This window comes from Triticum urartu, chromosome 5A, assembly GCF_056163025.1.
Source record: "Triticum urartu cultivar PI428250 chromosome 5A, HENAU_Tu73, whole genome shotgun sequence".
In the NCBI taxonomy this organism is placed as follows: Eukaryota; Viridiplantae; Streptophyta; class Magnoliopsida; order Poales; family Poaceae; genus Triticum; species Triticum urartu.
Window position 1 is genome coordinate 12,660,102 of NC_141877.1, and position 25,729 is coordinate 12,685,830.

At 45.7% G+C, this 25,729-nt stretch overlaps 1 protein-coding gene, 1 long non-coding RNA gene and 1 pseudogene across 7 annotated transcripts; all 3 read right to left on the reverse strand.

Moving 5' to 3' along the window:
• Positions 1 to 7,537: 7,537 nt before the first annotated feature.
• Positions 7,538 to 9,999, reverse strand: LOC125531923 (uncharacterized). 6 transcript variants are annotated; one of them, XR_007293627.2, is made up of 6 exons: positions 9,554 to 9,999; positions 9,334 to 9,447; positions 9,161 to 9,220; positions 8,933 to 9,004; positions 8,509 to 8,680; positions 7,538 to 7,898 (listed from the first exon to the last, which is right to left on the reverse strand). It is a non-coding gene; the product is annotated as an uncharacterized LOC125531923 (long non-coding RNA). The 6 variants fall into 6 exon arrangements; XR_007293626.2 differs by having other exon boundaries at positions 8,933 to 9,007; XR_007293625.2 differs by having other exon boundaries at positions 8,954 to 9,004; positions 9,554 to 9,998.
• A 1,460-nt stretch (positions 10,000 to 11,459) lies between these two features.
• On the reverse strand, positions 11,460 to 12,263 carry LOC147967478 (uncharacterized). Its single transcript, XM_087523153.1, has 2 exons — positions 12,149 to 12,263; positions 11,460 to 11,989 (listed from the first exon to the last, which is right to left on the reverse strand). The coding sequence occupies exons 1-2, from the start codon at positions 12,261 to 12,263 to the stop codon at positions 11,460 to 11,462; spliced, it is 645 nt and encodes a 214-aa protein (XP_087379279.1).
• Positions 12,264 to 14,842: 2,579 nt separating this feature from the next.
• LOC147967479 (uncharacterized) lies at positions 14,843 to 15,807 on the reverse strand (annotated as a pseudogene).
• Positions 15,808 to 25,729: the final 9,922 nt, after the last annotated feature.

Here is a 25,729-nt window from a genome sequence, read left to right on the forward strand (position 1 = left end):
TAAGGAAAGCCCATGAGCATACAAGATATACATTTCAGACATACTCATAGGCATATCTTACTTGATTGGATACAAGGTAGTAAAAGCAATGACATAACCAGCTCCCATAACTAGACAAAACCAATAAGATGAACTCAAACAAAGACAAGCGAGAACACATTCATTGGCTAAATATAAAATGCAAGATGAAGCACTAGATGATATGAAGATTATCCTGAAGGTCTACCACATAATTAATACCATGTATAAGAGAATAAGAAAAATGGTATTTTGAATTACCATTCGGTGGTAGATTCCAAAATAAGCACAAGATCATCTATACTAATCACAAGCATAACATGAGAGTTTTAGCTATAAACACAATGCTTGGATGGCATATTATCAACATTCCAATTAGATAGATCATCATGCAAAGTAACAATTGGAATGGCTTGAATCAAACGATTTCCCAAATACAATGGGGAAAACCGCAAGAATGATATACACAAACAAGTCCAGAGGATGCACACCAAAAAGGTGTAAACATAATTGGGAACTTGTTGCAATAGCAAGCCACAAAGATATAAGGTAATCTAACAATATAAATTAGAGTGGCAATCCTCGATTGTTCACATTAACAAGGATTGTGATACGCACTCCCATAATGTGAAAACCCATGTATTATACATAAGAGGCATATGAAATCCGACTAAAGATAATCAATGAATGAGAATTTAAATTTCAAATGAACTTGACATACCACATAGTGACTAGATAATCTTGCACTATAATACTAGGTGGTATCCCGTATATATACACATTTTAGGTTTGTGATGTGCGTAGAGCATGACACTCCCCCATAATGTGATGATCCATTAATATCTCAAAAGAGCCCAAAAAGATGCAACTACGATGTAATGAAGGCTCGAGACTATACACACAAATATATGACGTGCATAGAAACCCACACATTTTAGATACATAAATCAAGCATACTATGAGGCACAACATATACGAGTTCATGCTAGGTACAAAACCTAAACATGCAAGAGGCAAGTAACTTCCAATGTAGAATATATTAGTACAACTTACCGCCTCGAGGAGCATTGGAATGAAAAATTTGATGATAATCCACTTGACTTGGCTGGCACCATGATAAATGTTGAGAATCATTTTTCTTCATGAACTAGCCAAGTCTCCAATGCCCTCCACACACATATTGATCAAGTTTGAGCTTGATGGTCCCCAACTAAGTTGGGGGTCCTAAGAAGTTAGTCACAATAGGCTTGGCAACCCAAATGCTCTTATCCACTTCCAAACCCATTTAGGCACCAACATACTTGGCAAACAAATTGCCAACATTGTCCTTCCTAAGTGAATAATTATCATTGACAATTGGAGGCTTAGATATGTTACCATTGGGACATGACGAGGCTATGTGTCCTTACGGCAAATATAGCAACATGTACTCCCCCTTCTCTTCTTCTTTACTTTCTCAACTTGGGGAGCATTATCTCCGTTAATAATGGGTAGAGGCCTTTCTTCATCTCGTGATTGAACATGAGGCCACTTCCCTTGTTGCTTCACACTTGAAGCCTTCTTCTTAAATGGACAAGATCTCACATGGTGACCAACTTTCTTGCACTTGAAGCAAGTAATATTGGCTGAATTCTTGACTTGATATTGTCTCTTCATCATGTTATGGGACTTCTTATTAGAGATGAAGTCATGTCCACTTTTGTCTTGTGGGTATTTTTGGACACACAAGATCACATTACCACATTTTTCCAAGTCATTCTTCAAACTAGTGACTTGGGCCTTGAGCTCATTAATTTCCTCTACATTGTTAGTTTCAACACTAGAAACAAGAGGACTAGTGGAAGTAGAAACTTCATGGTTAGAACAACAAGACAAGGTGAGCAATTCATCATGAGTGGTAATAATATGAGAGGTGGATGAATTGCAAGGATTAGCACATGGCACTAGAGCATTTAGAGTAGATGTGCTAATGTTCACATGAGACTCACAAGATTTTACCTCGGTGGCCATAGCCTCGTGAGCTAACTTTAGCTTACTATAAGAGATTAAAAGATCCTCATGAGTGCCCGAGAGATTTTCATGACTTTCTTCCAATTTCCCATAATTGCTTGTTAGCAAATCAAGTTGAGCACATAGCTCAACATTCTCCTTCAAAATTGATGCTTCACATGAAACCAAGTTAGTAGCACAAACATCATTATCAATATGAGAGGAGCAAGTAGGAATTAGAGACTTCTCATGAGTTGATTGAAGCTCCTCATGAGACTTAGAGAGTTTTATGAGCTCTCCCTTGACACCATTGCATTCAAGGAGAAGGAGCTCAAAATCCTCTTTAAATTTACAATGAGTAACTTTAATCTCTTATTTTGAAGACGTCAAGTCACTAAGCGTTTCATGAGCCTTAGCAAGTTCATGTTCAAGTTGTTCACTTTTAGCTTGCTCGTTAAGAAATAAATCATTACGTTTTTCAAAGCAAGTAAGAACTTCTTGGAACCTTTTGTAAGTGCTATTTTTAGCTCTATGGAGTGTTTTCCCAATCTCATAGAGATTTTGAGTCAAGTCATCATCATCATCCTCATTACAACTATCATCATTATCACTAAAATAAGATGATACCTCGTCATTACCTCTTGCCATGAGGCACATGTGAACCAAAGGGGTTGATGATGATTCTTTTGGAGAAGAGAGTTCTTCATCAATCAAGCGTGCCTCATCTTTCTTGATTTCCTCTACATGGTTAGTCATAGAACAACTAGAGGAAACCAAAGCATTTCGATCATGGCAACATGTGAGAGAAAACATATCATCATAAAATATATCTTCACTCACCATGTCATTACCTTGTGGCACACCACATGTTGGTGAAGTGGAAGATGTGGAAGTGTCTATGTAATCGGAGGTGGAAGCAATAGAAAGCTCTTCATGATATAAAAATGTGGAGAGCTCCTCCATTAACTCCTCCCAAAGACGATTATCTTCATCAAGATTGGACCCACCATATATTTTGTCAAGTTTAGTCCAAGCCTCATGAGTTTACTTACAAGCTGAGATTGACTTAAACACTTCAAAAGTTACAATTTGATGAATGGCAAGAGAAACCTCACAATCAAGAAGCATATATTCAATAGATGGAGATGGACCACCCTTTGCAATAGAAATCCCTAATAGAACAATTTGCAAAGCATTTGGGCCCATGGCCCGAAAGCGGCAAAGCATGCGAATTCTCCATAAGTGATAATATGTGCCATCTAAATCAAAGGTGTCATTGTGTACTAAATCACTAGTCGACATCGATACTCTCTAGGCGGTAAAGCCTAATAAGGAGAGACCTAACCCTGATACCAATTGAAAGGACCGCGATGTCACGTAGAGGGGGTGAATAGGCGTTTTAAAAACTTCTACGGATTTGGCTTTATCCTAATGCGGAAATAGACTGAGTGGATACTTTTCAAGCACAAATCCTAAATATAGTAGGCTCAACTCAGTGCACCAACAACTTAATGTAAATGAGGTGAGCACAACAAGGATACTAACAAGCACAAGTAAGTTACACAAACTTACTTGAGCAATATCACAAGATATGTAAGTGTATGAGACAAGTTAGCAATTCACACTAAACACAAGATATATCAATAGTAGCAAGTATGAATTGCGGGATATAAAGTGTAGTCCTAAATAATCTCTTCAAGGAAATAGCCAACACAATATAATGAGGACAATAATATATATTGAATGCAAGGTCAAAAGACCAAAGTAAACCACAAGTAAGGAGATAGGGTTAGGGATAACCAAAGCCACGGAGACAAGGATGTATCCCGATGTCCACTTCCTTGGAGGGAAGCTAGTCACCATTTGGAGAGGTGGATGTTACCACGAAGGCACACCAACGCCACGAAGGCTCACACTATTCTCCTTGAGATATCACCATGAAGGCAATTCTTAACCACTAGTGGTAGACCTTGAGGCGGCCTCCAAACCTTCTCAAACTTTCCTGGGGACAAATCACAAGTTGATTCCTCACCGGAGCACTCCTACCGCCTAGGAGTCTCCAACCTCCAATAGTAGCAAAATCAAGAGGGAAATGCTCAAGACTTGCTCAAATCACAAATTGCTTTGGTCAAAAAAGAAAGGAGGAGTGAGTGTATGCTTGGATGAAATCTCTCTCAAGAACTCTCACAAATCTCTTCGGGGTCTAGCACGAGAAGGCTCAAATCCCTCTCTCTCAAATCCCACCAAAAGCAACTAATGCTATGGAGGGATGGGAGAGGAGAGGAACAATGGAGGAGGTCAACAAATGAACCCTAGATCCATGGGATAGTTTTCCCCCAAATGGATTGGAGTTTTGAGGCTTGGGGGAGGAGGATAGAGCTCAAAAGAATGAGGAAATCTCAGATCCAAAAGCTCTACCTCGATGTAGAAGAAGGGTACCTTATATAGTGCCCCCACCAAATATGTCCGTTATGTACAGAAAAACGCAGCCCGGAACTTTTGGGCATGCCCGGAACTTTCGGGCTTCCTATTGGGCACATATGTGCAAACTCTTTGGTTAGCCCGAAACTTTCCCCGGAATCTACCCGTAACTTCTGGCCCCAGGAACTTCCGGGAAGGCCCAGAACTTCCGGGCTCCCTTCGGCCCGATGTGTGGAAACTTTCTGTTTAGCCCGGAACTTTTCCCGGAACCTGCCCGGAACTTCCGGTCCCCGGAACTTCTGTCCCCGCAGAAAACAGCCAACATACCAAAGTAAAACATGCATAACTTTTTCATACAAACTCCGATTTTGATGATCTTGGGCTCGTTTTGTTGCTATTGAAAAGCTCCAGGTCCTCACGTAGAGAACCACGCAATATCAAACAAAATGGATGATGGCATCAATGAAAATGTTTGATCATTGGATTTGGGGAATCCTATTTGGCTTTGGATTTTACTTTGGAATGTATGGTAGGACTGGAATGTGTATAGAAGATGTTGACTTGAGCAAATTCATCACGAACCCCGTTGATCCCCTCTTAATTGTGCGGGATCCCTATAACTCAAGACACATAAAAAGGGCTACAGTAGATAGCTCCTAGAAATCCATTCTTGGTCATATACCTTTTGTGATGGTCGTTGATCCATGCAACTACAACCAAAGGAACTAATACTGTTGACTAGAGCATTCCACTTGAGCTTAATGTTGACATTTATTCTTGGCTCAAGATGGACGTATAAGCTTGATCAGATCATTTGATGAAGACTTCTATTTTCTCCCTCATAAGCCATGCGGGGAGAACTTCATTGTATCCCATCTTCATATGTTCATCATGTGATCATCCACAAGCTTCAAGCATGTAATACTTCAGGATGCTTATCTTGAACTTGCCCTTGTTAAGCATGATCGCCATTACTTGATGTCATCCTCTCAAGGATAATAGGAATCTTCATCTTGATGCAAGCCCATGAGAGTCACCTAACCCACATAGATATAGAAAACACATGGTATGTGTTAGTACACATAATGTAATTGACCATTACGTACCATACCACAGAAACCCATGTGGTACATTATTTGATCTTGTGTGTTGACCATATTTGAATTCAATCTTTGATCTTCATCTAGGTCACATTTATCTTTGCTCGATGATTAATCTTGATGTCTTGAAGGCCATATTGAACTCTTAAGAGGTACAATGAATTCTTCACTTGAATTACTTGCTTCAAGACATAATCATACACGACTCAACATATGAGAGCATCATGCTTCTAATCTTCAAGCCATATGGTAATTCTTCTCTTTAATCATTCCCTCGAGAACTTGATCCATCATCATGATTCAGTCATTGATCTCAATCTCGATGAATGTAGATGGCATTCATTTCGAATTCATTCAATCTTCTTATTGCATTACCCATGGAACAAACTTTCATATGTCTCTTGATGCCTTTGTTTCTTCATGGGAATTGTCATTCATTATCAAGTCTCAGTGCATATGTTTGTATTGATGGATTACATCCTTCAATTCATCCAATATTCTTCATGCATTGCCAATGGGACTTTCCTTCAGATGTATAACTCAATGCAAACATTAGTCCATTAGGATTGTCATCAATTACCAAAACCACACATTGGGGACTACGTGCACTTTCAACTGGACGCAAGATAGAAGGACAACCGGCGGCGCTCCTCGTGCTCGATGGCAAACCACGTGTCCAAGTTCGGGGAATCCACCGCTTACGCTGGGTCACGACAGAGTTCGGTCTAGAGTTGAGCATGGCGGCGATGGATCTCCGCCAGCCGCACGCGTTTTGACAGCGACATCGTGGGCCCTATTCAGTTTGAGGTGCCACATGTGCGGCAGGTTGACGTCGGGCCACGAGACCGGCACGCGATGCTGCTAGAAGTACTCTCAGCGGTGCACCGCTACGCAGAGGCGGTCGGGAGGCCATGGCTCTGCACCCGGCGGCCCCATGGTGAAGTTGGCCGAGAGGCATCGCTGACAAGCTGCCGGCCTCCTGGTCATGCTTGTTGTGCTTCCAGAACCCCATGGTGGCGGCAACTAGGGCTGGGTTGTCGGCTGATGGGGATAAAGAGTAAGAAGAGGACTGGGGAGGAAGTGGACTGGGCGCGCCCCCATTGCACACGTGGCATTAAAAAGGACACGCGTTTGCTGGTTTCTGTAGCTGACGTGCAGGCCCAAGAATTTAATAGGACTGGTGAGTGGTGGTTTGGGCAGCCGATGCGCGGGTCTGAGGCGAAGACCGAGCGGACGCGTGCCGTGTCCAACTCAATGCAAATCGGACCCAAATTTATGGCAGATATACGTCCGGACGGATGCAAGGCGAACAAAATTTGTACTTGGGCCGGCGCGTTGGGTTGTTGTTTTTGGCTGCGTGGACCTAAACAGACACGAGCAGACGAAATGGATCGATCGCGTTGGAGTCTGCCTTACCGTCACAATGTAGACTAGCTGATTCCCTAGAATGTTTTTATTCGGTAGCTGATAATTCAATTCGGATTCGACAACATCACGGAAGTAGTCGAGCGACGAGCCAGCATGAGCGTGGGGAAATTGAACGAGCGGACGAGACGAACTTCTGAAGCAACTAGATGATGCCCCGCGCGTTGCTGCGGGAATCGGTTGCGAAATATCTCAGTGAAACTTTTTTGTATGGAGCATGAATATTGAATTAATAATATGAGAACTAAAACGTAATATGTACTACATATAAGTAGCATAACAAAATCCATGGTGACACGTTGTGGTGGGCCTCTTGCCCCTTTTAGGAAATTCAAAGCAAATAGTTCTCTTAGCATAGTGGACAGTGAGGGTGAAATTGAGAGACTACCTCGCATATGTGCAGTTTTGTATAGTAAGATCGCACTTAGTTTTGCTCACACTAATTTTCCTTGAAGATTTGTATAGGGAGGTAGCATTGTCCATGGAGTTAACGGCTAGGAATGAAAATATAGAATCTAGGGAATTCCAGATGAGAAATCTTATCACATAGCATTGAGAAACAATATTCTGAAAGAACAGGAAAATAAGTTCAGAAATACATAGCCCAGCCTGCAGTGGGGTGTTAGTACCCCCTCCATACCATGTGTTGGAGATACAAAACATATGTAGGATTACATTGATGTAAGAGGTGGGAGTAAAATATGCATGTGATGTGTACATTTTATTTTGGAATGATACGAAATGGTCTGTAGTATGTCACGACGCAGGTACGTTTGATTAATTCTGGTGGTAAAAGTGTCTGCCCGAAAATAGTTCAAGTGTTGCAATGGTAAATAGGTGGGCTCCTGATTAAAGGTCAACCAAGGTTGTCAGTCATCATTGTTGTGTGCGGTCATATTGATTTGGGGATGATAGAAATAATGCATAGACTACACACATTGATACCTGCGAGCATAGACGAATAAACCATGTTATTGCCAGAACATCATATCGTAGTATAGGGATAATATATGTAATTCTAGGCCTCTACTTCAGTGTTATATAATCATTGAGTTATCTCTAATTAATTTTATGTTGTGTTCCTCCGATATGGTATATTCCGATGGCATTGATACTTATCATGTGGATTTTATTCCTGTTAGACTTCATTGCAGCTATCAACCCTTTTCTGATCATACGAAATCGACATTTGATATTCTGTTTATAGAACTGGGACAATCACACAAGTCCTCACTTTCCTTTTCATACGACGCCAATTTGCATATATATCACTTGGATGGAACTGATAATGTATAAGAAGCTGAATCGTTTCCATATCAATGTTAAACATGTACTTATAGTCTCAAATTAAAAAATGGCATGTGCTCTTAACTTGTCCAAAGTGTGCTATATATGATTCACTTTTATGCCATTTATACTTAAGCCGCCCACTTATCATGTCTTCTCTCAACGGCGGGCCTGTCAATATGTTGTAATGACAATATACCCAAAGGGATGATACATGGACAATGTATTTGGAAATTAAAAACATGGATGAGAAGTTGAAACAGCAAACCTGAAAGTGGCTGAAGTTTGCACTGATAAAGATTAGTCAGGTTCCAGAATAGAGAAAATCTTCGTCAGTCATTCGAACGTGAAGGAGCAAAGAAAGTTGTCGGTTGTTAGTGTTGTGTGTGGTCATATTGATCTGGGTAAGTACAAAAGAGTACCTAGAATCCACTGTGTAACTGCAAGCATAAACAAACAACCATGTTATTTTTAGCACAACCAGATTATAATATAGAAACCTAGAATGGATTATCTCATCATACAGTGATAGATTTAATCCCAGCAGAAGATCAATTAAAACGAAGCAATAAACATCAGTGCCTACCTATGGTGTAGGATTGCTAGTGATCAGAAGGTTGAAGAGAAATCAAAAGTGGCAGGTAGATGGATCGTCCTAGTGAACAACACTAAGGGAAGGGGAAGGAACTTACGTTTGATGTATGAGTGCTTACCTCCGCTTGGTAGATGAAGTAAAAATTGCCGGAATTCTGGTGGCGTGCGGCCTGCTGATAAATCAAGAGATGCAGGTGCATCAGGTTATCCAAAACAACAACAACCAATGAATGGGATGGATCCAGATGCTGAATAAATAGAACATAAGAACGGAAGAGAAACTGGAATATATAAAAGAGGCATTACTGATACATATATAACACAACCTGCTTGCAATTTTGCCAACCCCTTGGTCGGAATGATGCCATTACACATCAATAATATTGCTGAAAAGGCGTGAGAAATTCAGAGACATATATTAGCAATCAAACACTTGTGTGAGAGAAATGGGAAAATTAAATCAAAAATCTCATGTATTGTCTAAAATGATATATGCTACCTTATGTCCAAGTGAAACAGAATCTCCATGAAGTCCATGTGGAAGCACATCGAGCTGCTAGCCTGGCCTTGGGAGTGTCAGACGCGTGTGGAGCGGATGAACAGATGTTGCAGACTGCAGAGTATGGATTGGGAAGCGATTGGAAAGGCAGAACCGGAATGACCAATCACACAGAAGCATGTCAAGGATGTTATTTAAATGTAAGCGTGGAGATGCTCACCTGATAAGATGGTGTGTTAGCCCCAAAGGTGGAGTCCCTTTGGAAGTCCTGTTTGGCGATTGAGTTGGATTCCCCACCTCTCCTCCCGCCGCCGGCCCGTTCTGTGTTCCCACGATCAGAGACACATTGAAGCGAGGCGAGGCGAGGCAGACAGGCGGGCGTGCGGGAGGTGGTCCAGAGCAGAGCAACGGCGTGTCTTCCTCGACGATGTGGGTGGTCGACAACGGAACCGCGTCCTACCAGCACCTAGAATTGCATCCGAACAGAGGCAGACCGGCGATGGTGGGGAGGATGGTAGCATAGACAGGTTAGTAGTAGACGTGAAGGCGGTGGCCGCGCAGTTTAATCTCGCTTTTCTTCCTGTAACGGAGGGCAATATAATGAGGGGTGATGAATGCGTCGGTAGAGATTCGGTCGCTGCAGCGGAAGAGATAGCGGCGGCGATTAGAGTCACGCGGAGAAGATGAGCGATCTTTTTTTTTCTGAGCTGCAGTTTTTTTTTTTGAGACAGACTTGGCTTGCGCTTGGGCAAATACTTGCGGGATTGAAAGCCCATGTACTCGGCTTGGGCAGCCCACGTGCACTCGACACGGGAGCGCATCGAGAGTTAGCGTTCGTAGTTGATTGCGTTCGTTGTTGATCCAATGGCTAATAATAATAGAGGTGACGTGGCTGCACGAGAAGCCAGGAAAATCAGCTAGTGGGAGGCTACTATTTAGATATAGAAGATTCATTCTACCCTACCCCACTTGTGCCCATGCGTGCTTTTCTTGTAGTACTCCCTCCGTTTCTTTTTACTCCGCACATAAGATTTTATCAAAGTCAAACTACACAAAGTTTGATCAAATTTATATAAAAAAATATAAGCATCCATAATACTAAAACTATATGGTACGAAAATACGTTTCATGGTACATCTGATAATATTAATTTCATATTGTGAATGTTTATATTTTTTAATATAAAGTTAATCAAACTCTATAAAATTTGACTTTGACCAAACCTTATATGCGGACTAAAAAAACGGAAGGACTACTACTAGCATTACTCCCGTGATCCCATCCATCCTGCCGCGGCGTGCCCGACATGGACAGGACGCCAACTATTGGCCGCGTAGTATGCCACTGTACTGTTCATCCATTCATTCGCCTCGCTTTGAAAGAAACTGCACAATGGCATGCCACTCTACTGTTCATCCATTCATTCGCCTCGCTTTAACTATGGCTGCCTCCTTAAATTCGTCTGTCCGAACCCATGTCCTTAACCATACACTCCTGGTTAAGTACTACTCTAAATGTGGGTCTTAGGTATGTACTAGGTTAAATTAATTACTATATGTGTAGCAACAACAAAATTATGGCTTACAGCGAAATGGAGCACAGCAATGCGATTGGCAATCTTGATGCGTGAGTTAGACAGACCGTCATTGAGCTAACCACCTTTTTCGAGCTAACCCTGATGTGTTGCATTCATGCACTTGTTCACCTATTAATTAATACTCCCTCTGTAAACAAATATAAGATGTTTTAGAGACTCGTGTCAAGTCTTTAAAACGTCTTATATTTATTTAGGCCAACTCCACCTCGCGACCCCAAACGGACGTCCGTTTTGTTCGGTTTCTGTCCGTTTGGATATAGATTTGGGGTCGTGTCCGGGCCTGTCCTAGGATGCGGTGGCCGTGCGCCTACCGCGCGGCCGCATCATTTTGCCCCATCCTGTCCGTCAGGGCCAAAAATGCCCAACTTTGCATCAAAACTAGTTTCCAACCCAAATATTTGTCTGAAAATTAAAATAGTTTTACAACCCAATTGAAATTGTCTTTAATAAAATAGTTTTACAACCAAATCAAAATTGTCTTGACTGAACATAAAATGGACAAATACATCTATTGGTTGCCAATGTGATCTCACACGTGCTCAACCAAGTCACTTTGAAGATTCACATGAGTGTGCCAATCACGCATCTCACGGTGGAATTGGGCAAACTGTTCAAATGTGGCCGGGTCTTGGTGCAGGGGCTCAATATTTTCACCTTGATAATCAAAACCTTGGTCAAAGATACTCTCATCACGCTCGTCCTCGACGATCATATTGTGCATGATCACACAAGCAGTCATCACCTCCCAAAGCTTCCTTTCATCCCATGACAGTGCAGGGTTTCGAACGATACCCCACCGGGATTGAAGCACACCAAAAGCATGTTGCACAACCTTTCTAACACTCTCTTGCATTTGGGCAAATCTCTTTCTCTTCTCACCTTGGGGTTTCGAGATTGTCTTCACAAAAGTTGACCACTGAGGATATATACCATCTGCTAGATAGTATCCCTTGTTGTAATGGTGGCCGTTGATCTCAAAGTTGACAGGTGGGGAGTGGCCTTCTGCAAGCCTCGCAAAGACTGGAGAACGCTGTAGCACGTTGATATCATTGTGTGAACCTGCCATGCCGAAAAAAGAATGCCATATCCAAAGATATTGCGATGCCACCGCTTCTAATATGACAGTGCACCCGTTAACATGCCCCTTGTACTGGCCCTGCCAAGCAAATGGACAGTTCTTCCACTCCCAGTGCATACAATCTATGCTGCCAAGCATACCTGGAAAGCATCTAGCTGCGTTGGCCGCCAACAATCTCTCTGTATCAGCGGCAGTTGGCTGCTTCAAGTACTCTGGGCCAAAGACCTCGATCACAGCCTGGCAAAACTTGTACATTGACATCAGACATGTTGTCTCACTCATACGCACATACTCATCCACCAGATCGCCTGGAATTCCATATGCAAGCATGCGGATGGCTGCGGTGCATTTCTGGTAGGAGGAGAATCCAAGCTTGCCAAGGGCATCCGTCTTGCACTCGAAGTATGGGTCATGAGCAACCACTCCCTCTCAGATACGATTGAACACATGCCTTGCCATACGAAAACGGCGACAAAATTTATCTGGCTTGAAGAGCGGTGTGTTGGCAAAGTAATCGGCATAGAGCAGGGCGTGGCCTCTCTCCCTGTTGCGGTTCAGGTTGGGAGCACGGCCAGGGAGTGACCCCCTGTACCGAGGAAGCTGCCGTTGAATATGGTCGTGAACGACCAGTGCAGCCACCACAAGATCGTCATCATCCGACGACGAATCGTCCGATGAACAAAGGAAGTGATGGAAGAAAAACTCGTCTCCACTGTCCATACCTTTATTGGCAAAAGGTCGAACACCTTGCGGTCGTGGTGGCAAAGAGGCCACGATGATCACCTCGACGCAGCAGGGATGGTTGCCGGCCGGCTACTGGCCGCTCTGGAGCTCTCGTCGGAATCTGCCTCGGCCGCCGTGGTACGTCATCGGCAGTCGTGTCCCCTCTGCCACCGGCAAGGACGGCGACGGCCAAACCTCCTCCGATCGACGGCCAAAACTATGGCAGAAGCGCGGGCGTGGTGGCGGCCATGTCGAGACGTGGTTTGGTATAGACGGGGGGCCTGTGCGGTGAGGAGGCGGCCGGAGAATAGCGGCGGCGCCGGCGGCGGGGCGAGGCAGGGAGAGAGGGTGAAGCGTTGGGAGCGGAGGGACTGCTAGTGTCCCCGACAGGCGGGCCACGGGGGGGATAAGGGCGTGCGTCGGGGCCGTCCGCGCGCGTCCGTTTCACCCCAAACCGAGCGCAAGTTTGGGCCGGGGATGGGTCGAAAGCGGACGGAATCCGGACATTTGTCCGTTTGCGCCCGCGCGCTGGGCCGTCTCGTTTGTCCCTTTTACCCCAAACGGACGGGGGCGGACAGGATAGGGTCGCGCGGCGGACAGACATAAGATTTTTCTTGATAACCTTCCAATACAAAATCATATATTCCCGCATAACAAATCACTACACTTGCGCACTATGCCATTTATTATTATCATTATCTCTACTATTAATTGGTAATCATAAGTTTCCTAATACAACAAAAATAACATATCTTTTTTCTTATGAGCGCATCCGCGCGTACACCATGTAAGACGCCGACGTGATTCTCGAGAATGCCAAGGTGTGGATCACGGTGTCGAGGATGGTTGTGGCGAAAGGCGGGTCGTCGGGCCACCACATACAGGCTTATGTGAATGTTGTCAAATTATATTTCTTATAAGTCATACAGAGAGCCGGACAGGCTAAATTCTCAAATCAAGTGTGATCATTTAAATGTCAAAAAAATCGTTAGGGAAATGCATCCAACAATACTCGGTAGTTGTCCTCGTCATTCGTAGCAGCCATTCACATGAAAATATTATGAAAATTGAGCACATAATCAAATTGGAAATCAAACCATTAATGCAATTAATTAGTTAGAAATTAACTACGCATGCAATTAATTAGGTCCATTTAAATAGGAATTTTTTCGCACTGAATCAATTTGAAAATCAAGTCATTAATGCAATTAGTTAATTAGGTAGACAATTTATTATGCCTAGAGATAATTAGAAGTACTCCCTCTCTCTCAATTCGGATTCGATAATTCAATTCGGATTCAACAACAGCACGGAAGTAGTCGAGCGACGAGCCAGCATGAGCGTGGGGAAATTGAACGAGCGCATGAGACCAAGTTTTGAAGAAAATCATTCTACCCTACCCCACTTGTGCGGTTGTGCACATGCGTGCTTCCCTTGTAGTGCTAGGAATACTACTCTCATCCATGCTGCCGCGGCGTGCGCGACATGGACAGGACGCCAGCTATTGGCTGCGTAGTAAATGTACTTTAGAGCTGTTGGCCAGAGTTGAGCACTGTAGAGCTGGGGATGCATGCGACCTTGGCGTCCTCCAAAGAAACTACACAATGGCGGCCTCCAACTTTGGCTGCCTCCTTAAATCCGTCTGTCCGAACCCATGTCCCCTGCCCCCTGATTTATTTACTTGTCTCCCTCTCAACAGTTTGGGCCTGTGGAGTGTGTAGCGCACTCAGGCCAACTCCACCGCGCGACCCCAAACATACGTCCAGATTGGTCGGATTTTGTCCCTTTGGGGCACCGATGGATTCGCCCGTGTCCGCCTTTGTCAGATGGGTCGTGCGTGCGCGCACCGCGCGGCCGCACCCCAAATCGTGTCCGGGGTGGACGTGAATAAAAGAAATATTAAAACTAAAACGAAATAACTAAAAAACTAAATAAACACATTTTTAAAAAAATATAAAAATATATATAGGGGGCGGCCACAAAACGGCCCAGTTTCCACGGCCACTTAAAAGGCCCATTTTTCATAATTAACATATAAAACAAAATAAAAAAACGCCTCCGCCTCCCGCGCGCTCCTGCCGCGCCCGTCGGTGCCGTGGCCGTCGCCGTCTTCACTGGCTGCCGGTGTCGTCGTCGTCGCTGACGAGGTCGACGTAGTCCGGCGGCGTCCAGAGGTGGGCCGGAGGTGCGTGGTGGACGGGGGCCGGCTGGACGGCCGGAGGTGCCTGCACCACCTCCTCCCGTGGCGAGGCCTCCCGCTCCGGTGACCGCGGCGGAGTGGGGCACCAGTTCACGCCCACGCCGGCGGCCATCTCCGGAGCAGTGCAGGACCAGCCCCACTCCTGGCCCAGCAACTGCTGGAACGCGGCCGGCGGGTCGTCTCTCCTCTCCTCCTCGACGGGGAAGGCGACGTCCCCGGCGGCAGAGAGGGCCATGGCCTCCTCCAGGCCGCCCCACTGCCGCTCGCCGTGCGTGTTCATGGAATCGTCCATGACACGCTGCAGGAGACGGGCCTCCTCCTCCGCTGTCATGCGAGGAGGGGGAGGGCGCGACGGAGACGGGGAAGGCGACGGCGTGGGCGTCAGGCCACGCACCCGCGTACGCCCGCGCGGCTCTGCACGTGGCCTCCGCGGCCCCGACACGGTGCCGGCGAATCGGGGGCATACCTGTGGTCGTAGTACAGGTCGTCGGGGAGGAGGCGGCGGCGGCGGTTGATCTCATCGCGTCGTGCATGGCCGGTCGCCGGCACTGGCGGGATGGGCACCCGGTCCACGGAGAGATGCCACCCGTTGGGGAGGTGGGCGTCGCTCCACGGGACCGGCGTCCTCGTCTCCCAGTACCTCCGGCACACGTCCGTGCAGATGTACTGCCGGTCGCGCTCGCCAGAGGGCCTAGGGGCAATGGTGAAGGTGGCCGGCGCGGGGGCTCGACGGGAGGAGTGCGGCGGTGGCGCGGGGGCCCGACGGGAGGAGCGCGGCGGAGACGCGGGCTCCTCCTTCTTCACGGAGCCACGGCGGCGCCCCGAGGAGGAGCCGGCCTCGCGGTCGTGCTTCCCCTTACCGTTCCAGAAGCCCATGGCGAGGTGGGCGGCCGGCGAGCTCGAGGAAGAGTCGGGCTAGGGTTTCTGCGCTGTCGGGGTTCGAGGAGGCCGCTGGGTGGCGTGGGGCAGTGTGGACGACGACCCGTCCACGCTTCCCACTTAAAGAAGGACGGCGACCGCTCGACGTGCGGATGACAGGTGGGGTCGCCCGCTCGTGCGCATTGAAGTGGGTGGGTGGGAGGTGGGCGGCCGCCTACCACGCGTCCCCGACGCGGACGAGCGCGCGTCCGTTTGGTGTCCGCCGCGACCCAAACTCGGCGCAAGTTTGCGCTCGAAATGGGTCGGCCCGGACACAAAACGGACAAGATGGGTCCGGGCCGTCGCGCGCTGGGCCGCCTCCTTTGTCCGTTTTAGCCCAAACGGACAGGGCCGGACAGGATAGGGTCGCGCGGTGGAATTGGTCTCAGCTGCCACGCATCTTTAATGGAACTGAAAAGGAAATTAACGCTGGTGAAATGTTGAATATAGATGTTAACGATTAGAACCCATCTATCTAAAGAAACAATCCATGAAAATCAATCCTACTTCTCAGTCCCTCTTAAAGGGTTCTGAGCTGGATAAGGCACATCATTTTCTTTGATATTCTTATTATCCTATGGTGTTGTGCATAGGCAGTAGAATTAGATATGCATATATATTTTGTTCACTGGAATAAACTTTTCTGCCACATGGATTAAAAGCAGAGAAAGTAGCACTCTGGTTGCTGGCTGCATGCAACTTAATCATAACACTCTTGATTAAGTACTACTAGGTTACAGCGAAATGACGGTCTTATTAGGCTACGTACTAGGTTAAGTTAATTATATATGTGTGTAGCAACAAATTGTTACGAAATGCAGCAATGCGATTGAGAACCTCCATGCATGAGTTAGACCGTCATTGAGCTAACCTTATTCATGCACTTGCTCGTCTACTTTTCTATGGCTCTATGCTGTGGGCGAGTTTGGCTAGAAACCCACGCAATAGATTGATTCCGTGTATGTTTGTAGCGCCAGCCTTTTCTACTAGCCATGTACAGTCGTGAACTTAATTGTCTTCACAGCGCTGCTCCATGGCTCTGCTGGGAAACTTCCCCCCTGACCAAAAGCTTGCACCTTGAACTGCTCGCATGAAAACTTGCCTAAAATGCGTCCGGCCTGTGACCATTGATTTGCGAGGGGCAGAGAGCCGCTGCGTCGCGGGGGTGCCAGAGCCAGCCATTTCTGTGGTGCAGGCCGGTTCAGCAGTTATTGCTAAAGTGACTAGAGCTCGGCCTTATAATCAGAACACGCAACACGCATGCACACCCTAGCTCGCACACAATGCGCATGCACACACTCGCTAGCAGCCTAGCACACATGACACGTCGATCGGAGGCCGCCGGGTCGTGCTCCGGCAGCCACGCCGCCATGGTGCGCGCGCATGCATGCAAGCAGAGCGACCGGTCTGCGTGTCGCCGCTGTCGTCACGCAGACAGAGCGTTGGCATGCGCCTTCTCTCGCAGCTCCTGCGCATCCACCGACACCCATCAGTACTGCGACGCAGCGAGCGCTCATGAGACCTGTCCTAGATGGCCGGCAGCACGACGTACACCCCGGCACCATCCATCCACTCGCGCTAGCCATGCCAAGCGGCGGCTGCTTGCTGTGCGTGCGTACTGACTACTGAGTTGTGTTGGTGCTTATGCTTGTGTTTGTATGTGCATGTTGTGAATGCTGACAAGTTGCGCGAGCGCGTCAGGCGGCGACAGGCTGCATGCGAACCAGCTAACTTACGCTCAAGACCGGGAGATACATGGTCGCGGTGACCACGTGGAAGACATGTCGCGAGGGCTAGGACCTCAGGGACGGCAGACGAAACGGGTGCGTGCTGCGCGTGGCTGAGTGTGTATAGTGCGTGTGCAGAGTGATTATATAAAGGAATTTCGTTCCCATAGACTCAAAAGAGCTCTGGTTTAGATGGCTTGCGCGCGTGTGTCTCTCACCTGAGATCTCAGGTTCAATCCTAATCTGTGCACTGTATTTTCTTTTGTTTCTTTCATCTCACTGATAGTGGGACCCACGTGAAGGTAGAGAGAAAACATTGACTGACCATATAATCACCGTAAGCCGCATTTAATGACCGTATTCATAAATATAATGACCAGTGATGCATTTTACTCCGCCTCTTATCCAACGTCTATATTTACTCGACCGCCCACCGCTGGCAGAAAATCAGCCCCTGCCTCACCCACCCCCGCTCCCGCGCCTCATCTAAGTCGGTGCACCCTTCCTGTATTTTCTTTTGTTTCTTTCATCTCACTGATAGTGGGACCCACGTGAAGGTAGAGAGAAAACATTGACTGACCATATAATCACCGTAAGCCGCATTTAATGACCGTATTCATAAATATAGTGACCAGTGATGCATTTTACTCCGCCTCTTATCCAACGTCTATATTTACTCGACCGCCCACCGCTGGCAGAAAATCAGCCCCTGCCTCACCCACCTCCGCTCCCGCGCCTCATCTAAGTCGGTGCACCCTTCCTGCCCCCACCGGCTACCACCCATCACCCTGAACACTTCGTAGGGCCCACCGCGGTCCTCGCCCACCGAGATTTGAGCCTCTCTCGTCGGCGGCGGCGCAGAAATAGACAGATCTACGGTTGCTACCGTCGCTGCCAGATTTGACGCATTCGGCCGCCGCCGACAGCGTGTTCGTCATGGATTGGCCGGGTACTGAACCGCACAGCCCCGGCAACAACTCTGTGCCGCATGCAGTTATGGGCTCCTCCTCTAACTGCTCCGATCTCACTTGTCTGTGGTTCACCGGCAAAGACACAACCCGGCCGTCGGCCGAGCTCGGCATTGGCCCAGCAGCTCGGCGGCTCCCCGTTGCCAGTCATAAAGTGCGACGACTGCCCGCGGCAGGTGTCGCATCGAGTTTCGACCACGCCGGAACGCTCCGGATGGGTGTTCTTCAAGTGCAAAAAAGATGGGGTGAGTGCTTGTTTTGGTCAAATTTATAGCTCATTGTTTGCTCAAATTTGTGTGTAGGATGGATGCAAGTTTTGGTATTGGGAAGAAGATCACAATGATCTATTGAAAGCGAGAGTAGAGATTAGAGATAAGACAAGATGCGACACAATATCGAATTCGTCGGAACCAAAGAAGAAAAAAGTGTGCAAGCTCGAGAAGCCAATTGAGAGAATCAACAATGAAGACATAGTGCAAATATTAATCCAACCAGTGGGAGTATTTATGAAAGTTGGATATGTACTAAAGTGTCTAATTGTGATTCCCGTTTTATTTGGTTTCGTTCTCGTTCGATGTATCAAAATGTCGTTCAATGAGATAAAGAAGCAATGAAATTTGTTTCAATGGCCGAAAATGAAATGCAGAAAAAAATTATCCATTATATTTAGAGGATCAGTTAGGTCCGGCTAAAATACAGTGGAGTCATTAAGATTTACTCAGCCGGATACTCCTCTACTTTTTAGCGGATAGGATAGAGTTGCTCTTAGTAAAATATGTTTACTGTAAATGCCTTATAATCTGGTTGATAGAGGAGTCAATGTAGTTGTCCACACGTGTTCTTTTTCTTTGGACCCACGAGTACAGATCACTCGGTGGTGTGATTACATTGAGAGAGCATCAGCTGACTGAGGCCATCTGGAACAGTCGCGATTAGCACAAAATCTCTAGAGGTTCTAGCTTTGGCGTCCGGGTGTTGCTATCCCTGCTTTCACCAATGGGATCCACGCTGACCTGTTGATGGATTCAGGTTGCATGCTACGCCCCACAGAAGAGCAGTGGCCCATTATAAAATTTGGACAGTTGACCTAGTCCAATCAACATCGCTGTTGCTCCTGCATCCTCCACTGATTGACATACACCGACGTGCAGAAAGAAAGACCTCGCCGCGAGTATTTCTGCTATTGTTTCAGGGGTCAATGCGAGATTTGTGGCGTGCCCGCTTTTCCGGCCGGTCATGTGATCGATACGGGCAACAGATCGCGCGTGCCTGGCTACCCAGATCACGCGTGCCCGGATCCGCGCTGGTTGAAGCAGTTCTGTAGCCTAGACTCTAGAGTGGCTGTCGTGATGGCATGCAGCGGTTTTTACGTCCATCTCTGCTTCCTTCACGGGATATATATAGTCAAGTCAAATAAACAGCCGTATCCGTATGGCTGCTCGGTGACAACGATGCTGATGGTGGACCTCAGTACACCATCACCAACACAATATGCCGCAGGTGGCGTCTCCGTGTTGATTCGGTCGGTCAAGGTATTCAATTTTAGATTTAATTTACAATTTTGACTGGGTCAATGATTTCTCAAATTAATCAGTAGCAACCGGCCTAAAAATACATCAATCCCGTGCAACCTCTCACCACCTAGAAAAAAGAAGCGTCCACATATGACACAATAACACCAATATAATACATGTGGCCACCAACACAAAAATCCCACAATAGTATGAGTTAATTAGTAGACAACCCACAATCACACTGCCAATAAAAGCTCACCAAAAGGAGCAATTTTGGACTGTTGGTAGGACATTCCTCAAAACTAGCCCATTTCTTTGGATCCAAATATTGCAACATCCTAGTGTACCCACTTCCATTCCAAAGTGGGAAGCTAGTTCTGCTTTGGCAAGTAGGGTTTTCCCAAAAAAAAGTAGAGTTACCTCTCTTTTTGTTAGGTATCAGAGTATTTCAACATCTTTGAGCGTAGTTGCAATCCCAAAGCAGATGCAAAAGGGTTTCTTCTGACCGCTGATTGCAGTTTGGGCAGAAATAATCATCCAGATGCATGCCCCTTCTCCTTAGCATATCTCTAGTATTAGCTCTGTCATGTGCGACTAGCCAGAAAAACATTATGTGTTTGAGTCTGCTAGAGCTGCCCCAGATGTGACTGAAGAAGATGTGCCCCCCTTGGTTTCCAAGCAGATGTCTGTACAATTTCATGGAGGAGTATTTGCTGCGTTGCCCCACGCAATTCCAATTATCTTTCGCCAGGGGATTAAGTGTAGGAATGAGATCACTGAGTTGAAGAAGTTGCTCATGGACTTGTATAGATAATGGCAGATGAAAGTTGTCAGTCCAATCTTGTTGTTCAACAAAGCCTTGGATTGACATGGAGCTATGTTTGGCAAAAGAGTGAAGATGAGGACATTTTTTATGCGTTGGTTCAGCTGTCCAAGTGTCAATCCAGAGATGAATGGATGTCCCAGACTAAACTACAAACTTGCAAGCTTGCCTGTAGACTGGAGCAGATTAATGTGGGCCTTCCACCAAAAGGGTCCTTCTTTTTTATCTGAAGGCAAAGCAGAGGAGTAATAAACTTTCCAAATAAGATTAACCCAAGGCAGCTCCTGAGATGTTGTAGCGTTCCTCAGAATTCTTTTAAAAATTGTATGTAGTACTAATTGGCAAAGTGGGTTGTAGACTCGTCGGGGGTTCATGCCTTCGTGGCACGGTTCTGCTAGTGATGTAGCACTAGTATGGTGTGTGGTATATCAAAATAGTTTATCTATACCTAATAATAAAGGGGCTTTTGCTTCTGGCGATACGTCACCGAAATTTCCCCAAAGTTGCAAAATATTACCCATCGATGTCACTTTTTTAGGGGCCCACGGATGTCAACTATAAGTAATAAAAAATATTTCACACAGGCGAATCCCCGTCTGGGCCGGCCCATGCAGTAGGAACCTTCTATACCGCGCTCTGCACGCTGGGAGAAGAAATACAACGCCTCTTTGGGCCGGCCCATATCCGGACTGCCTGTTTCTTAAATATCATTTTCTCGTCTTTTTTTTCTATTTTAAATAATTTGGGACTTCAGACAAGTACCGAAATTTTTTATAAATCAGAAGTTAGATTTTTTTTAATAATTCATAAATGTTTGTGGATTCAGAAAATGTTCGCAATTTTCAAGAATGCTTGAAAATTCAAAAACCGTTTTCAATTTTGGACACAAATGTTCAGGAAATCAAAATATGCTCATGATTTTTTTAAACTATTGTGTATTAAAAAATGTTTTCAATTTTGGACACAAATGTTCGGGAAATCAAAATATGCTCGTGATTTTTTTAAACTATTGTGTATTAAAAATGTTTTCAATTTTAGACACAAATGTTCGGGAAATCAAAATATGCTCATGATTTTTTAAAAACTATTGTGTATTAAAAAATGTTTTCAATTTTGGACACGAATGTTCGGGAAATCAAAATATGCTCGTGATTTTTTTAAACTATTGTGTATTAAAAATGTTTTCAATTTTAGACACAAATGTTCGGGAAATCAAAATATGCTTATGATTTTTTAAAACTATTGTGTATTAAAAAATGTCAATGAAATTGAACAAAAAATTTCCAATTCAAAAAGTGTTCATCAATTGAAAAATATCCTGAAAATTCAAAATTGTTGGTGAATTTTAAAATAATTTATTTGTGCATAAAATGTTTGCCGATTCAAAAAATGATCTTTCATTTCAAAATACGTTTGTCAATTTCAAAAATTGTTCCACCAATTTCCAAAAAAATGTTCGTTGATTCTAGAAATGTTTGCCTTTTCAAGAAATATGTTTTAAAAAATGTTCAATTTTTTCTAAATTTTTTATAAATAGTATCAAATGTTCATGAATTAAAAAAATGTTCATGATTTTAGAAAATGTTCACGAATTTAAAAAATGATTTAGATTTCAGGTAGGTTTGCGGGTTTAAAAGATGTTCGTGATTTGCAAAAATTGTTCATGATTTCACGAAAATGAGAGTGCTAATGTATCTCGGTGATGCAACAAAATATGGTCATGGACATTGGAGATTTGATTTTTTTTCTACCGTTGTAACGCACGGGCCGTTTTGCTAGTGAAGCCGAAGCATGGAAGATTGGAGACCCTTTCAACATTTGTTTTTCAAGTATTTGTAATTTTAGTTTTAAATGTAGTAATCTATATTAAAATATTCAAAACATCTTATATTTATGAACGGCGGGAATACTTATTAGCGCACAGATTGAAATCCAAAATAGTAACATACATTCGTATAATTCATGAATATTACAAATTCTTGGTTTACAAGTTAACTTATTCAAATTCAAATGGGAAGATTCAAATGAAGTAGAGGTTGTGCCCTATGTCGCCAACCCAATTGTCCCTGTCAGTGCAAGACACACCGTGCCAGAGCCCCGTCTTGGCATCACGAGTGAGATAGCTGACCTTGCTGTGCAATGTTGCACCATGGCCAGTGATCTCTGCAAGGATCTCGTGCTTGAACACATGGATTATCATATCCGTGCCGCGTAGAAACAACAGAGCGTATGGGCGTCTTTTCCAATCGAACAAAGTTTACGGCGGAGCCCGTGAGAAGTATAGCTAGCCAAACGGGCCGTGCTAACGGGCCGGCCCGGTAGCACACAGGAACGACAAGGCCCAGGCACGACACGACCCGGGCTAAACAGGCCAGGCACGGCATGCGGCACGCCATGGGCCATGCCTGGATCTGGAGACTGGGCACGCGGGTCGGCACGGCACGGCCCGTTTAACTTTTTTGAAATATATAAATAAATATGTCCTATATAAATACCTAGTACTCTAATATGTTCAACAATTTTGTAGTGCATGCGTACATTTGTAATGCTCTAATATATTCCTTTCTATTTCTTTTAATCTTTTAGTATTTCTAGAGCATAGCTTGTACTCTTTTACTTCTTTGGAATGGAAGTTTTTAATGAGGCAAGCGCTAATAAAACTCTAGATTTATCCCACATAATACTCTATATTTTTTTTGCACTTTTCTACATTTTTTTGGACTTTTTTTCGCTGTACAGAGGGGGGAAACGCGCCAGCCAAGGTAAATATGCGCCAGGCGGCCCAGCGTGCCATAACAGGCCGGCGTGCCTGGGCGTGCCGCGTGCCGGCCCAGATAGGCTGCCTGTCGTGCCTGGGCTATGAGCTCCCGCCCGTGGGCCGGCACGGCACGGCCCGGCTAATAATCATGCCATGGCGGGCAATGCCGTGCCAGCCACGATTGCCGCGAGCCGGGCCGTGCCGGTCCGTGCTAGCCCGTTTGGTTAGGTATAGTGAGAAGGGCCTCATAATAAGTAAGTTAAAAGGTGACAAGACAAACCTCTCCTTCCATGCCACAATCGGAAATGGAGATGTTGGGAAGACTACTCTGGCTAAAGCTGTGTTCAATGTCCCCTAAAAAAAAGGCTGTGTTCAATGAACCCACAGTATCGGAGGATTTTGATATATACTATTGTGGGTCTATGCCGCTGTCTATTGTGGGTTATACACGAAATGTTGGAGTCCTTACTAGGGGACAATCATGAAAACATCAAGGGCCTGACGGAGCTCCAGGGCATTCTAGAATTAGCACCGAAGTCGAAACGAGTTCTACCTGTTCTGGACGACATGTGGGAAGATGGATAAGCCGAAAAGGAAAAATGGGACGGGCTGTTGATTCCACTGCCTGTCAACGACGTCCATGGGAATAATATCCTGGTGACACAACTCGGAAGCCATCTGTGGCCAAGTTCATTGGAGCTACAGACAACGTTGATCTGGATGGTCTAAAACCGACTGACTTTTGGCAATTTCTCAAAGAATGTGCATTTGGAGATTCGAACTACAGAGGAGGACAGAGGCTTGAGAAAATTGGGCAAAAGATAGTTGTCCAGTTGAAGGGTAATCCTTTGGCAGCAAAGAGTGTGGGCAGAGTACTCAGAAGCAGCCTGCTGCCCGTGAGCTGCGTGCCCCCGTCTCGCACATCTTGGAGCAGCCTGGTGCTCGTGAACTGCCGGCTAAGCAAAGAAAGCCCCGTCAAAAGAAGCCACTCGCTACCACACCGCGGAGGAGTGTTCGCCTTGCCAAAGGCGGCAAGGGCTCTAAGGCGTCTAAGCAACAATCAGTCCTAATCAAAAAGTTGTGCCTGGTGAACGAAGGGGATGCGATTACTGATGAGGCTCTTCAGGCATATGCGAAGCTGTTCGACAAGCCACTCCTCGGCTGTCATGTGAAGGCTATTTTGGCGCTCTTTGGCTGGGATGCGTCGATCCTGCCCTTGCAAGGTGAGGAAGATGTGGTGGTGCAGGGGCACTAACGTCCCTAGGTTGTCATTGTGGATGTGGGTTACTCTTGATGATGACTCATCCACCAAAGTTACTAGCGTGGAACGTGCGAGGGCTTAACTCTCCTGCTCGTAGAGCTACTATCTATCAAGCGGTAGTGGAAGCTAGAGTGGATATTGTGTGTATTCAAGAAACTAAGATGGAGGTGATAACGGCGGAGGTTGTGCGGCAATGCCTTGAAAATAAATTTGATAACTTCTTTTACGTTCCGCCACTGGCACGAGAGGTGGAATTCTCATTGCTTGGGATCACTTGGTGGTTTCAATCACTAATAGTCATATTACACAAAACACCCTCACGGTGCTCATTTCGCAAGAAGGGGCGCCATTTTGGTGGCTTACAGGTGTGTACGGTCCTCAAGGGGACGCTGAGAAAGTGGCTTTTCTGGAGGAGATAAGAGACGTGCGGGACTTACATGTGGGCCCGTGGGCGATTGTTGGGGACTTCAACTTGTTGGTCAACCCGGAGGATAAGAATAAGGCCACTGTTAACAGGCGCATGATGGCTCGTATGCGTGCTCTTCTCAATCGGCTTGAGTTGAAGGAACTTTACCTAAATGGTAGGCGCTACACTTGGAGCAATGAGCGGAGGGACCCAACTATGGAGAAGATTGACCACGTTTTCGTCACTAATTCCTGGGAAGATATATACCCTAGGAGCCTTCTCACGTCGCTCGGTTCGGCGATCTCGGATCACTGCCCGCTCTTGGTTGATTTCGATGCGGATTTTGAGGTGGGACGACGATTTAAATTTGAAAGCTTCTGGCCAAAGGCGGATGGATTCTTGGACACTGTCAAGTTGGCCTGG